Raw genomic sequence first — 13024 nt, 5'->3', positions numbered from 1 at the left:
TTCAGGTAAGCTTTTTGGTGTGGTGCAAATGAAGGCTTACACCGTGGTGTTGGGGACTTCTGTGCAGGGAGTCTCTTCGGTCTTAGCTTCAGGTGTTGGCCTAGAAGTCAGTCTAAGCAACCCCCTGTAATGGCTTTTTATATTTATAATTAATAACTGCCTTTTAATAGCCTAGGTACAGTACCGTACTGTAGCAATCCGCTGGTGTGTGGAGGGAGGGGTGAGCGAGGCTCGGTGCCAGCAAGGGAGCACGAAGCCAGCGTCCCGCGCGTTGGAGCAGCGGGGCCGGTCCCGACCCCGCGTCCCTGCGGGTGCCGGCGCGTCCTGTCGGAGCCGGGGCGCGGGCAAGCGGCTGACACCCCTCTGCTCCCTCCTGAGCGGCCGAGTAAAGGTCCCTTGCTAACCCGCTGCGTCCCTGGTGTGCTCATTTCGGGAGGAACCCCGGGAGGGGGGGGATGTCTGCCGCTGTCCCGGGACCGCGGGCGGGGCGGGGCGCCGGGGCTGAAGTGGCAGCGCCGTGTGTCACGTGCTGTGCGGGCAGCCCCGCCCCACAGGCAGCCATTGGCCAGCACGGACGCGGGTGGGGCGGTGCAAAGCGGCTGCCTCGTCGCCATTGGCCGGGCCGGCGGGTCTCCCGCAGCGCCCGCTGGGGATTGGTGGCGTGGCGGAGCGCAGCATGGCGGACGGCGGGGCCTGGCGGGTGAGCGGGGCGGGAGGGGGCCGGGGCCCGGGCTCGCTCCCGGGCTGGGGGCGGTATCGTGGCTGAGCGCGGCCTCTTTGTCTGCCCGCAGCCGCCGCGGTCGTGCGAGGACTACCTGTGGGAGTGGAAGCACTGCCGCGGGCTGCGGCACGCCTTCCACCACTACTACGCGCACGGGGAGATGCCGGCTTGCGGCCGCTGGCGAGACGACTACGAGGCCTGCCGCGCCTGGGAGAAGGGCCGCGCCGCCGCCGCGCAGGTACCGCCCGCGCCCCCGCCTGCCCCGCTCCGCCTCGGGAGCCGGCGGCACCCAGTGCCCGGGGCTGGGGGACAGAGAGCCCGCGGCCGCCTGCGGACACGCCGCGGGGAGGGGTTGGACCGCCAGCCGCTGCTTGGGGTGGAAGCCGGAGGGGCTGGCGTGACACCCCTGCTAGTGCCAGAGGCGCTGCGAGACAGGCAAAGGGCTTCCCCCGCGGGCTTCAGTTCTCCTGCCGCAGCCCGGCGGGCGGCAAGGGGGAGAGAGGCCTCGGCCCTGGCTGCGGCAGCTCTTCCTCCCAGCAGCCGGGGCGGGAGTCTTCATAATGGAGGCAAATACCCGCGTGACATAGTTCAAAGCTCGTCCCCTGGCTTGCCTGGCTGGCAGTCAGCGCTTCCACCTAAGCACAGTACACGCGTGCTACTCCATCTCAGATAGCCACAGCAGGAAAGACGCTCTGGGAAACCAGACCGTGCAGTGCTGTCCTAGTAACATTTCCCCCTGTGTCCCAGGAGGCTCTGTGCAAGAGTGAAAGAGCTCGAGTGATGGAGAAACAGAAGTACGCCCCAGTGTGGACGCTCAGGAAGAGACCACCACCAGACTGGTATCTCCCACTCGACGAAGGCAAACCAAATTAGCCAGGCTGTGTCGCTGTGTTTGCTCAGTGATGTAATACACCACACACAACTATGCTGGGTTTTTGTTTTCTTCTGTGTCATTTTGAAATTATACAACTGTACCTCTGCCCTGCAATACTATAATATTCAAAAATACTGAGGGTTTATTTATTAAAGTGAGAACCAAGGTGCTTAATTTGATTCTGGTCTGTTACTGCTGTCTTACACCACAGCAACTCACCTGGCAACACCCAAATTAGTGCATATGTATGTGATCTTGCTCCTCTTGCTAGACAAGGACCTCTGCCCCTACCAGCCACACTGTCAGAACAAACCACCCGCCCCAAGCCTTCTAGCTAGGACAGTAAAAGCAAGTTGGGACTCCTCCCTGCCAGTCCAGGACAAGCGCAGCCCCTGGCACTTAAAAGGGATTTCCCTGATTTGCCATTGTGGGTGGGATGATGATGTAGCCCCTGAAAGCACAATCCAGCCCCTTTGGGGAACTGCTCTCCAGGAACAGTGTCACTGGCAGTATGCAAAATTACTACAAAAATAAAAGTTTAAATGAATGAAGAGAGATCTCTCTTTTGTTAGAAACTCCAGGGCAATGTAAAAAACCCCAACCCAAAAGCCCCAAACACCTTAACCTGCGGCTTTGTCATAGTATGTTTTTCACCTGTTTCCCTCATAGCTGCAAAAGCACTTCACTGAAGCCTGAAAAAGTAGTGCAGACCATGAAGACTGTAACGTTCTTTCCTCACAGCACAGAAATCTTGCACTTGATGCAGAGCAAAAAGTGCTGCTCAATAGCACACAGAGGGATGTGGGATTTAAGCCCAGAAAGATTAAATCTTCTGTGAAATCCCACTACTTTGTCTTGCCCTAGCACAGCACAGGTATATGGTAGTGTACTTTTGTTGGGTGTCTTCCTACCCAGTCAGCCATTTAAAAAACCCAAACGTACTTTGTATGTTGTTTTGTTTGTGGGGTTCTTTTTACAGTCACACACACCTACAGTATTTTAACCCACAGAAGAAACGGTTTATTCTCACTCCATTTATTCCTCTGTTTGGCTCAGTAGCTCGTGCCGGGTGAACAGCAAACTCCTCCATCACTGTGTGTACACTTTGGTGATATCAACACATTTTCCTTCAGGGGGATCATAACCAGAAATGGGTGGGGTATAATCAGGTCCATCTCTCTCAAAGGGGAAAAGCCCCTCATCTCGTCTGATTGCTGCCTGGTACAACTCCTCAGATTCCAGGCGCAGTTCCTTCAGTGCTTCTTGCTGGGCTTCTACCAGGGTCTGAATTGCTTTCTTTTCTGCCTCATCTTGTTTCTGCTTAAACAAGCACCACTTTTTCAAAAGTAAAACTCTTCTTTCGGTCTCCTCAAAGGACAGAGGGGCAAGACTTCGTACCCTGATAAGGAATAAGAGAACAGTCGCATAGAGAAACAGCCAGTGAGCCAATTTAAAAACAACCCAAACCACCCCGCTCCAAACAACTGCTCTCTGCAAACCCAGGGAACACATGTCATTCATGCAATGTCTCTGTGGTTTTCCACGGTCAATCTTACAGTAAATTCACATTATTCACTATTTTTGCAGTATTATTAAAGGAAGCAAATAGAATTTGCTTTCTGTGGCCTTGTCCTGGTAGGTCTTGCACCACAGCTGGCACTGTACTGCAGTTTTGCAGAGAAAGAAACAAGAAGCATTCCTACCACGCAGTCAAGCATGTGGTGAAAGACAGGCTTCCTCACCTGTTGCTATCTGAGTACTTAATGGGTGCTATAAAATCCTCAATTGGAATCATTTCTGGGGCAGCCTTTTCCAACTTTTTCAGCTTCTTTTTCATGCGATCCTTCTGTGCTTGCTCCCTCTTTAGGTCCACTTTCTTCTTCTTCTTTGGTTGTGCTCTACAAGGGGAATAATTAGATTAATGAAAGAAGGTATGTTGTCATGTAAATCAACAGCTGTAACTTCCACTTTTCTAAGGGCTGTTCCTTCCCATTCCTTAACAGACGCCCCTAATAGAAGTGCCAGCCATTAGCTTTATTCAAGTAATATATTATCCAGGAGACAGTAATATGTCTGCACCTGCCTGAGAAAAAGCAGTCTCTGATTTTGTGCTAAACATCAGAACAATCTGAGGAAGTTCCACAGAAACAGAACTGGAATCATTTCACACTAGCTCAGAGCGCAGCAGAGCAGGTAACAGATTTATCTGCAAATATTCCTGTCAACTTGCATTAAAGAAGGAAATGAGTGGGTTCAGATGTGCTTTTAAAATTTCCCCATCTGGAACCAAATTGAAGGTGCAGATGTTACTCTCCTGTTGCACTTCTCTGCGCAGATCCAAGGTAACACTGGCCAGGCTCCACAAACACTAATCCTCACAGCAGGCCTGGGTAGTATTGTTCCATCAAATAAACAACTTCTGTGGTTAGAAACAGTCTCTCTGATGGTACCTATTAGCTACCAGGATGTTTTATATGTAGTTACATCCAAACAAAACCCAGATACCAAAGCGTAGCATGTACATAAACGCAGGCTGTCCAGTGTGCCACGTTACAGAAAGTATTTCCAGTTCAGCAAGGCTTTCACTTCCAGTGTTGCTCAAACAGGAATTCTGCAGCACAGCTTAAATCTGAACATCTCCAACCACGTCCTGCAGCCGAGGAAGCAAATACAGCTACACACAAGCAGCAACTGTACAGGTTGCTGTGAAACTCGCCTCAAGAGGCCAATGGCTCTGAGCTGCTTTTACGTACAGTGACTTAAAAGCAAAAATCTGTCGTTAGGAGCTAAACTGGCCGTGGGGAAATACGTGTTCCCCTAGGGATGAAAACACTGCAGCGCCTCGGCGAAGCGGCACTCACCTCACAGGGAGAGATGCCCCCAGGGCCAGCAGGGACGTCTGCCAGTGGCTCCCTCGGAGCGGGACCGTCTGCGGCAGCCGAGAGCTTCAGGGGAGAAAGGAACGCAAAGCGTGAGAAGAAGCTGGCGCTGAGGGCGCTGCCCCTGCAGGACGCGAAGCCACCTCTCAGCCGCGAGTCGCCAACAACCCCGAGCTCTCAACCACCTGTGGCGAACTGGCCGGCGACGCGCGCGAAGCAGCCGCTCCGCTCCCGCGCAGCCGCTCCCCGCAGCTCGGTGCGTGTCAGGTGTGACAGCCCCGGCCCTGCTGCCCCCGCTCCGGCTTCCCCCGGGCACGGGCCCAGCCCCCCCACTCACCCCCTCCCGCTCCCCACCGCGGAGCGCGGGAGGGGACCGGGCCCGGGGCTCGCCGGGACAGAGAGGAGCGGAAGTACCGAGCAAGGGGCGCTTCGCCCGGCTGCCTCCCCGGGCGCCCGCAACGGATGGACCCGGAAAGCCGCTCCCCTCCCGGTTCCCCGTCCTACCTGAACCGGGCGCCACCGAGCCCCAAGCTCGCCCGGGCTGCGGCCGCCAACATGATTCCCTGATGGTGCCAGCGGCGAGCCCGCTCCGCTCCCCGGGCACGCTCCGCTCCCCGCAGCTTCTGTTCCGCCTCACAAACGTTCCGCCCGGGCTCGCCACGCCGCCACAGCCCGGCCCTGCGCGGCCAGACGTGAGGAAGCCCCGCCCCCCAACCCCGCCTACTTATAGACACGTCCCTTCGGGCCGTTCCCGCGCTCCGCCCCCTCCGGGCCCCGCCCCCGCCGGGCCCCCGCCGCCTCGCTCCGCCCGGCAGGGGGCGTTCGCCGCGCCCGGGCGCGCGCGCCCGCCCTGGGGGCGGGGCGGTGACGCCTCGCGGGATCTCGCCCCCCGCCGGCCGCGGCCGGGGAACGTCGGCGTTCGGGGGCGATTGTTTCCCGCCGGGCCTGTTAGGCGGTTGCCAGGCGCCGAGTTCCGGCGTTGCCGGGAGCCGCCGGGAGCCGAGCGGGGGATGCGGTCGGGCGGCGGGGGCTGCGGCACGGGCGGCGCCGGGGCATGGAGCGGCGCTGAGGCGGCTCCGGCCGGCGGAGGGGGCGGGCAGAGCGGCGTGCGGCGGGGGCCCATGGTGGCCGGCGGCCGCTGAGATCCGCCGCTCGCTCGGCCGCGGAGGCAGCCCGGGCGGAGCCGCCCTGGGGTCCCGAGGGCGGAGGCCGGCGGGGGCCCCGGGCGGGGAACAATGAAGCTCCTGAAGCCGACCTGGGTCAACCACAATGGTGAGAGCCGGGCGGCAGGTGCCGCGGGGCCGGGCGGGCAGGTGCGGCGGGGCACCGGGAGCGGGGGGGGGGGGAAGCGGGCCGCGGGCAGGGGCCGGCCTGGGGAGGCGGCGGCGGGGCCGGGGCGCGGCACACGCGCGGGGCGAGTTTGAACGCGGGCGAGGGGCGGCCGGGGACGAGCCGGGGACGGCGGCTCGGGGCCCCCCCTGGAGCCGTTCGCATCTGCCCCCTCGCAGCCGGCGGGGCGGCCGCGGCGTGCTCGGGGTCCCGCCGCTTCGGGGAACCGCCCGGGGCGGCGGCGGGCAGGTGCCGCGGGGCGGGCGGCGGTGGGAGCGGAGAGCAACAGGTTCTCACCCCCCTTCCCCCCGCCCCGGGGCGTCCCGGTGGGGTCTGTACGGGGGCAGCGGGCTGAGAGGCTCGCCGGGGGCTGGAGGTGCGAAAACGAAACCGGGATCTCCGGAGAAGCGCAGACGCCGCTGGTCTGGAGAGCGGGCTCGGCCGCGGTCCGACCTCCAGAAGATGGCTGAAGGCTGCCGCGCCGCGCCGGTGGCAGCCCCGGGGCCGGCGCTCTCGCTGGCAGAGGGTGCGCTCGCTGCGGGAGGGCAGGGTGCGGGCAGCTCCCCGCTGCAGCCCGGCTGTGCGGGAGGGCTCGGTGCTCTTCGCTGAAGGCTTGAGGGGCTCTTCCCCGCCGGGCACGAATGTTGGGCAGCTTCGTGCTTGCGAGAGTGCGGAGGGACAGCTCGAATCAAGCAGAGGCTGTGCAGGAGGGAGAGGAGGCAGCGGTGGAGGTGCCCTCTTGGCTGGGATGTACCACACCAGCACAGACCTCACTGGCCTGGCATCACTGACTCGGGTCCGGTGTTAAAGTCCTCAGACACTAAAAGCTTCAGCACTGGTCATCTGTACTGTCACTCGCCATGTGTGGGGGAAGGTTCTGAGAGGGCTTCCAGCTCCCTGAAGTTGCACAGTGCCCTGTCTGCCACTCTTCTGGTGATTTTGTTAGAGATTTCTGAGCTAAAACACTTGGATAGTGAAGCATTTTGCTGACAGAAAGCTCTACACTTCCTTGCATGGGGAGTGCAGGACAGCCTCGCTGTTAGGTATTTACACTGCTCACAGCAGATTTCCAGAGTGGTTCCTGTCCTGTTCCTGGTGAAGCAGCAGAAAGAACATCTAAGGCAAGGAGCTCACTTCTGTTTCTGCAGGCTTTGTCCTCAAATTCATGCATGCAGCTCTATTTCAACTGCCAATTTTTTACCCTGGTATAGCTGTCAGTAGTTGGACTTGTCTAGCTGATGGGTGTCTAGAGTACAACCAAGCCAGAGACTACCTTGTTCAAGTTGGAGAAGTGTGCTTTGAGTTACAAACCACAGATGCAACTTTAGGGCTGCCTTTTGCATGTGATGGTGACTTTGTAATCCTGCTACGGGTTTTAAGAACAGTAACTTAAGTTGCAATTTGCATGTATCTTTGTGAGCTACTCTCCAGGGGCCCTGTAGTCAGCAGATGGACCTAGCCTTTTAACCAAAGGCTGTAGTGAACTGAAAAAGCGTGGAAGTAGTTTATTTGACCGTGTTTTTTACACTTCTGGTTGGTTAATCTAATGAAATATAGCATTTACATCTTAATCTCTGGCAGCCTGTGGGCAGACTGTGCCTATCTTCAGTGGAAGCACAAAACTTTGGGCCTGAATCTTGGCAGATCCCAGGGGTTAGATTTGTAATTTCTTTCCCTCTATTCCAATGGGTGCACCCTTTGGTATGGGTATGGGTTTGAAATCTTTAGCAATTTCAAATACTCCTAATCATTGTGGTACCGATTTGTGAATTGCAGGAAAGAGTCGTCAGCCAAGCAGTTGGCAGCAAGACTCCGTTCGTAAAGCCCTGAGACTGGGTTTGTAAAGCCCTGCGAGGCCTTGCCTGGTGGATAATGCACTACTCAGGGCCTCCATAGTCCCAGACTGTATTCCCATTTCTGCTGTTGTCCGCTGGGATGAGTTTGGGCAAGTCACACTGTCATGGCTTCACCACCTGCAAAATGGATATTCCTCACTGGATTCCTTTGTAAAACGCTTTAAGGTGTGCTAAGCTATACAGGACTAGATAGCATCCATGTGCTCTTACCCTTGGGGTGAGGAGTGCAGGGTGAAAACTGGTGAGGTCAGTACTCTTTTCACAGATCCAAGTGCTGGATCCTGGAGGTATCACTGCATGCAAGAAGTCTCTTAATGGGCCTATGTATTTGCTCTGAAACATCTCCAGAAACAGGGTAAAGCTAAATTACACTGTGTGTGCTGGAGACTCACTGTGATAATTTCTACTTCTTCTGTTTTCCCTGTGGGCACCAGAGGCTGCTTCACTGCTGCTGGTTTGTGAGCGAGAGTCCTCATAGCAACACTGGGTCTTGCACGCACTAGCTCAAGGTGCTGTCATTCCAGCCTTCCCCTCTCCCTAGTTGGTGATGGTATTTGTATTTCACTAAGCAGTGTGGGCTGAGTTTAATGATGCTTACAGGTATGAGTTCTCCATGGGATAACAGAGTTAGTGCTGTGGCAGGGAAGTTCAGGACACCTGGGAGTGGATGCGGCTCAGCCGTGATGCCGTGCCTTTGCAGTGAAAGCACTCTTAGCACACTTGGGCTCTACAGGCTTTTGTCTTGGAGTTCTTAGTGTCACTTTATCTGAGTACTTATTGGAAATATTTCTTCTTCAGATGCACCTTCCATAAACGTTCCACGCTCTTAATGTGGGCCTGATAGATTGTGCATGAAGTTGTTCTCCTCCATGTTTCTCTGACCTGGATGTGCTTTTCAGAGTTCTTCCTTGCTGTGATGGTGAGGGCTAGAACAAATTACTCTAATACACAGCTGGCATGGTTTGCTTCTTCCCAGTTTTCTATTCAGTACCTTTGTAAAGATGCATTGCACATCCAGCATTCATAGATACCTATTTGGCACACGAGGTATGGGGAGCCCAGGTGCTTAAAGATTGCCAGGGCAGGGAAGCGCTGAGCACCGGCGGGGAAGGAGGTCCCTTGCTGCTCTGAGAAACCCCTGCAAACCCCAAGGTGCTGTTCATGCATAACAACTTGTAGAAATCAGAGCCTGCTTTTGTTTAAATATAGGCATGGAGTTTATTATCTCTCCAAGCTGTAATGGTGGAATGTAAATATTTGAATTGATTTGTGAGTCATGTTGGATGTTATGTATCAGATGGGCTGGAAACAACATGCATTCATATTGTGGTAGAAATTCATATGAAATCATCTTTATATTTCACTGATTATTGCCTAAAGTTAAATAACAAAAATATTGCAATATTTAAAATTGCCTTTTTTTTTTTCCTTCAGCTGGTGCATATCGTTTAAAGATGGGACCTTCTCCTTGGGTTTGAATTATTTTATTGGGAACTTTTTGTTCCGGGCTTGTTTCATTATTTGTAGTTTTTTTAAGTACATAATGTATTTAAACAAATAATCCAACAGGACATCTGGTCTATCATAAGGTGTTCTGGTTTTAATGAACCTGGTTTGCTTCCTCATGCAAAGATGATGCTGAGAGCTTCAATAATTAAACTTTTTCCTTTTCCTTTTTTTTTCAACTTTAGAAATTTCAAGAGGGCAAAGTGTCTCAAACCCCACTATGTTAGATTTTAATGTCATTCCTTAAATGTCACTTAGGTTTTGGTTTGACTCATGGTTGCTGTTAGGGAATTCAACACATTTCCAGTTAGGAGCATGGGAAAGGTTCAGTTGCTTTGAAACAGGGACCTTGTGCTTCTTGGCTTGTTTTGACGGGATCTAACAGCATAACCTGATGAAAACGTGGACCCAGGGAAGGAAGTGGTTGCTATCAAATAATAGGTCCTTCTCCATTATTTGGAGAAAATTAAGGAAGTGAGGAAAACCCAGTATCTGTGATCAGTTTGGAAACCACAAGTAGCATGGAACAAGTCTTACAGCTTTAGCCTGGTGCAGTTATCCATCACTGTGAACGGCATTCCCTTGATAACAGTACCCTGGAGGAAAGGGGCACCCTGCTAATGACTTTGTCTTGCTGAATTTCTCCCCTGCGATCACTTAATCTGCTCTCCTGCTTTGCTTTTTTATTTTTTTTTAATCATTTGACATCTCTAGATCAATAAAACCAGAAATGAGAATGTCTTGGTTTACTTGGGTGAGCGATCTAATGATTGTTGAACTTGTTCTGTATTTTAAAAGGTCTGCGTAAAAGTGTAGAGAGCAAACTTCCTACCAACATAAAGAAATACCTTTTAAACCATGAAAGTGTTAATATTAATGTGTCCATAGGCAGGTAGCTCTCTTAGTGATTCCTTTTTTTCCAAATCTGAGTAATCTAATTGTATCCTGACAAGCCCCATGTTTCTCAGTAGCCAAGAAAACGGGTGATAGGTGATGGGACAAGGACAAGCCTTAAGCTACACCAGGGCAGGTTCAGATTAGATGTTAGGAAAAAATATTTTACTGAAAGAGTTGTTGGGATATGGAACAGGCTGCCCAGGGAGGGGGCTGAGTCACCACACCTGGATGTGTTTAGAAGATGAGGTACTTGAAGATATGGTTTACCATAGGACAGGAATGGTTGGATTTGATGTTCTTAAAGGTCTTTTCCAACCTGGTGATCCTGTGGAAAGCACACACAACTCTGGAGCAGGAAACTGGGAAGATTTCCCTTTCCAAGTCAGTGCATTGGCGTTCGAATGCCTCGTACCACTGATGTTGACACATGTTTCTCCTGTTCTGTGAATCTGAGTGTGTACAAACCAGACCTGAAACTTCTCACAGTGTTTGTGTTCAATAGGCACTGAACTGTTTGTCACCTCCATACACAGCTTTCTCACAAACAGTAAAGCTACAGCTCCTTTCTGAGGGCTGGCCAGAGTGTCCCAGGTAGGTGGTCTCTAACCTGGATTACACTAGTGTGAGTGACTACTCTTTCTGGAGCAGAAACATGCCTGAAAAATGGATGTGAATGATCTTTTTAGTTGAAGCGGTAGACACTCAGATTCCTCTATCCAGTAGCTGCTGTTTTCTGCAGGCATCCAAACAGGGATGCTGCTACGCTGGGCTTCACTGACTGGGCATTGCAGCCAGAGCCAGGAATGAAATCCTGGTGCCTTGTGGTTCTGAGCTAGTTCCTAAGTAGCTGCTTCCCTCTTCAGTTTGCTCTTGTCAGCTTAAGTTTATGCTTTCCTCTACTAATAAATTTCCTTTACTAATAAAATTACTTCAGCTGTAAGCTGAAGAGCACAGTGTTGCAAACTGAAAACTGTGGGCTCTAAACAACTGAACTATCCATGTTTAATATTATTACTCCTGGATCTTGGAATAATATCCAAAGCCATTTGAAATAAAATCCAGACTGCCGTGTAAATAGTGCTTCATCCAGGTTGACTTGTAAGTATTCTGCTGTGCCAGTGTGTGACGTGGCATTTTCCCCTTGCTGTTTGTGTGTCGTTCAGCGCAGAACGTCTGTTAGGAGGAGGGTGTGACAGGTTGGGGCCGGGTGTAGTTTGACAGATTTCCTGCGTTTGGAAAATGGAAGAGACTGATCGGTACCAACTCATACAAGTCTGGAACTTGATTCAGTGAAATAGTATTTCTAGGGAGAAAAAGCATTTCTTTGAAGTTTAACTGTTGGATGCACCTGGACATCGCTGGTGAGACTGAGATGTATGAAAGTGGTCCAGTTTATTAGGAATTATCCATCAGATGGAAACAATGGCTCTTACAGGAGATTAATTGGATGTGCCTCCTGTTTGTAAGTCATTGTGCTTTAAACTCTGGCAAATTCTGTGGAAAAGCCCAGATTTACTGTGTGGATCGCTGTGTATGATTAGTTACCTGTGGAATAAGATCCCTTCCTGGATCACGGTGTAGCCACGTAGGAAACATAGGATTTGTTGTTGAGGGCTTCGTTTATTACTGATACCTTTCCTGAGTGCAAAGTCCAAACCTTTCTTAAACTTCACATATCAAATAACACCCTGTGACCTGAGAGCTTCCACTGAGTTTTTAGGAGTATAATAATTTATGAAAATATCTGGTCAGTGCTCAATTAGATTGAAAACCAAATTTATGAATTTATGCTAGGAAAAAAAACTAAAAAGGAAACATTATCTTGTACTATAGATACAGGGTCTGTTTGTATTTGAACACTGTCTTCAAAGCTAGTTCCCTTCCATGTCATAAAATATGGGAGAACTGAAAGAGGCTCACAGAGGAGTGAGCAGAATGATCTGAAGTGTGAGACAGCTTTTGTACAGGGAACGACTGGGCAAAGTAGGACTCCTCAGGTGGAGACATGATCAATGCATGTAGAGTTGTGAGCAGCAGAAAAGGGGTAAATATCAAATGATTTTTTTGTTTGCTGCTCTTCTGTATGAGAGTTGAGGGGTGCTGGAGCAGCAGATAGGAGGTGCTAGGTATGTGAAGCTGGTGGTTCTTCAGAGTCCGTGGCTGAGCAGTGGATCTCTCTGTGTTGGGGGCTGGCGATGTTAATTATGGATCTGAGAAATGGCTGATTTAATTTATAGAAGAAATGTCTGCTAAGGGCCTCTGATTCAAGAAGTCGGAGTTGGGAAGTTTTTGGAGCTGGAAAATTATCCTAGGAAGAAGCATTATGTGTGCTTTGGTCATGGCTACTTTTTAATGTAGACTTTTGGGAAGGAAGAATGGTGGAATTGGAGCAGAGGAGGAACATGTCTTCCTCCAGGAGATGGCTGCAGCTATTAAAGAAATTTTAAATGCAGCACTGTTGAACTACAAACCACCTAAACTGAAGCCTTCTTCACAAACACCATGCTGGCTCTGGAGGCCTTAATTCCTCATGATTATTGATGCCTCTGTGTTGGAGGTTTCTGTTCCTTCTCATGTGGTGGGGGGCTGTTTCCTGTTGATGCGAATGATACATAGGCAGAATGAGCCAGGTTAAGTACAATTGAAAGGTCTTTGATAACCAGCTTCCTGGAAGGAGCACTCTCCATGTCTAATGGCAGATTTGAGAGTATAGTAAGTCATCCTGCCCAGGACTGTTGATGCAGACTGAACTTCTTCCACCTTGTTGTGGGTTTGCATGGCAAGGTTTCAGTGGAGGATTTGGGGCTGCAGGGGTGACTTCTGCAAGAAGGACCTAGAAGCTTTCCCTAGGCCTGACAGAGTAAACACCAGCCAATTCAAGGATGGACCCATCACTGTCCAAGGCTGAGCCAATCAGCAATGATGGTAGCACCTCTGATAACATATTTAAGAGGAAAAAACC

General features: G+C 51.9%; 3 protein-coding genes across 4 annotated transcripts in view; 2 read left to right on the top strand and 1 right to left on the bottom strand.

Annotated features, from left to right (window-relative positions):
* Positions 1-657: 657 nt before the first annotated feature.
* Positions 658-1769, top strand: LOC311198068 (synaptic plasticity regulator PANTS). The gene is made up of 3 exons (XM_084271953.1): positions 658-700; positions 792-959; positions 1469-1769. The coding sequence occupies exons 1-3, from the start codon at positions 677-679 to the stop codon at positions 1592-1594; spliced, it is 318 nt and encodes a 105-aa protein (XP_084128079.1). The 5' UTR covers positions 658-676; the 3' UTR covers positions 1595-1769.
* Positions 1770-2614: 845 nt separating this feature from the next.
* On the bottom strand, positions 2615-5134 carry MRPL40 (mitochondrial ribosomal protein L40). 2 transcript variants are annotated; one of them, XM_084272021.1, is made up of 4 exons: positions 4980-5134; positions 4457-4544; positions 3338-3493; positions 2615-2994 (listed from the first exon to the last, which is right to left on the bottom strand). In XM_084272021.1, the coding sequence occupies exons 1-4, from the start codon at positions 5029-5031 to the stop codon at positions 2685-2687; spliced, it is 606 nt and encodes a 201-aa protein (XP_084128147.1). In that variant the 5' UTR covers positions 5032-5134; the 3' UTR covers positions 2615-2684. The 2 variants fall into 2 exon arrangements, with proteins under 2 accessions (XP_084128147.1, XP_084128148.1); XM_084272022.1 differs by having other exon boundaries at positions 4457-4540; positions 4979-5128.
* A 609-nt stretch (positions 5135-5743) lies between these two features.
* HIRA (histone cell cycle regulator) overlaps positions 5744-13024 on the top strand; it is a gene marked incomplete at its 5' end in the record, with an annotated part of 38005 nt that continues 30724 nt past the window's right edge. Inside the window, one exon of the mRNA XM_084272055.1 lies at positions 5744-6329. Coding sequence (XP_084128181.1) covers positions 5744-6329 — 586 coding nt within the window. The remainder of the gene's footprint in view (positions 6330-13024) is intronic.

The sequence above is a fragment of the Gallinula chloropus genome (genome assembly GCF_964237585.1).
Source record: "Gallinula chloropus genome assembly, chromosome: 17".
Classification (NCBI taxonomy): domain Eukaryota; kingdom Metazoa; phylum Chordata; class Aves; order Gruiformes; family Rallidae; genus Gallinula; species Gallinula chloropus.
Note: the sequence above shows the minus strand (reverse complement) of the source record. Positions and strands in the feature narration are given on the sequence as shown.

Coding starts and splice junctions, on each gene's coding strand:
- LOC311198068 (XM_084271953.1), top strand. CDS start 677: ATGGCGGACGGCGGGGCCTGGCGG. Junction 701..791: donor CGGACGGCGGGGCCTGGCGG/GTGAGCGGGGCG, acceptor GTCTGCCCGCAG/CCGCCGCGGTCGTGCGAGGA. Junction 960..1,468: donor GCCGCGCCGCCGCCGCGCAG/GTACCGCCCGCG, acceptor CCTGTGTCCCAG/GAGGCTCTGTGCAAGAGTGA.
- MRPL40 (XM_084272021.1), bottom strand. CDS start 5,031: ATGTTGGCGGCCGCAGCCCGGGCGAGCTTGGGGCTCGGTGGCGCCCGG. Junction 3,494..4,456: donor GGGGCATCTCTCCCTGTGAG/GTGAGTGCCGCT, acceptor TTCCCCTTGTAG/AGCACAACCAAAGAAGAAGA. Junction 2,995..3,337: donor AAGTACTCAGATAGCAACAG/GTGAGGAAGCCT, acceptor ATTCCTTATCAG/GGTACGAAGTCTTGCCCCTC.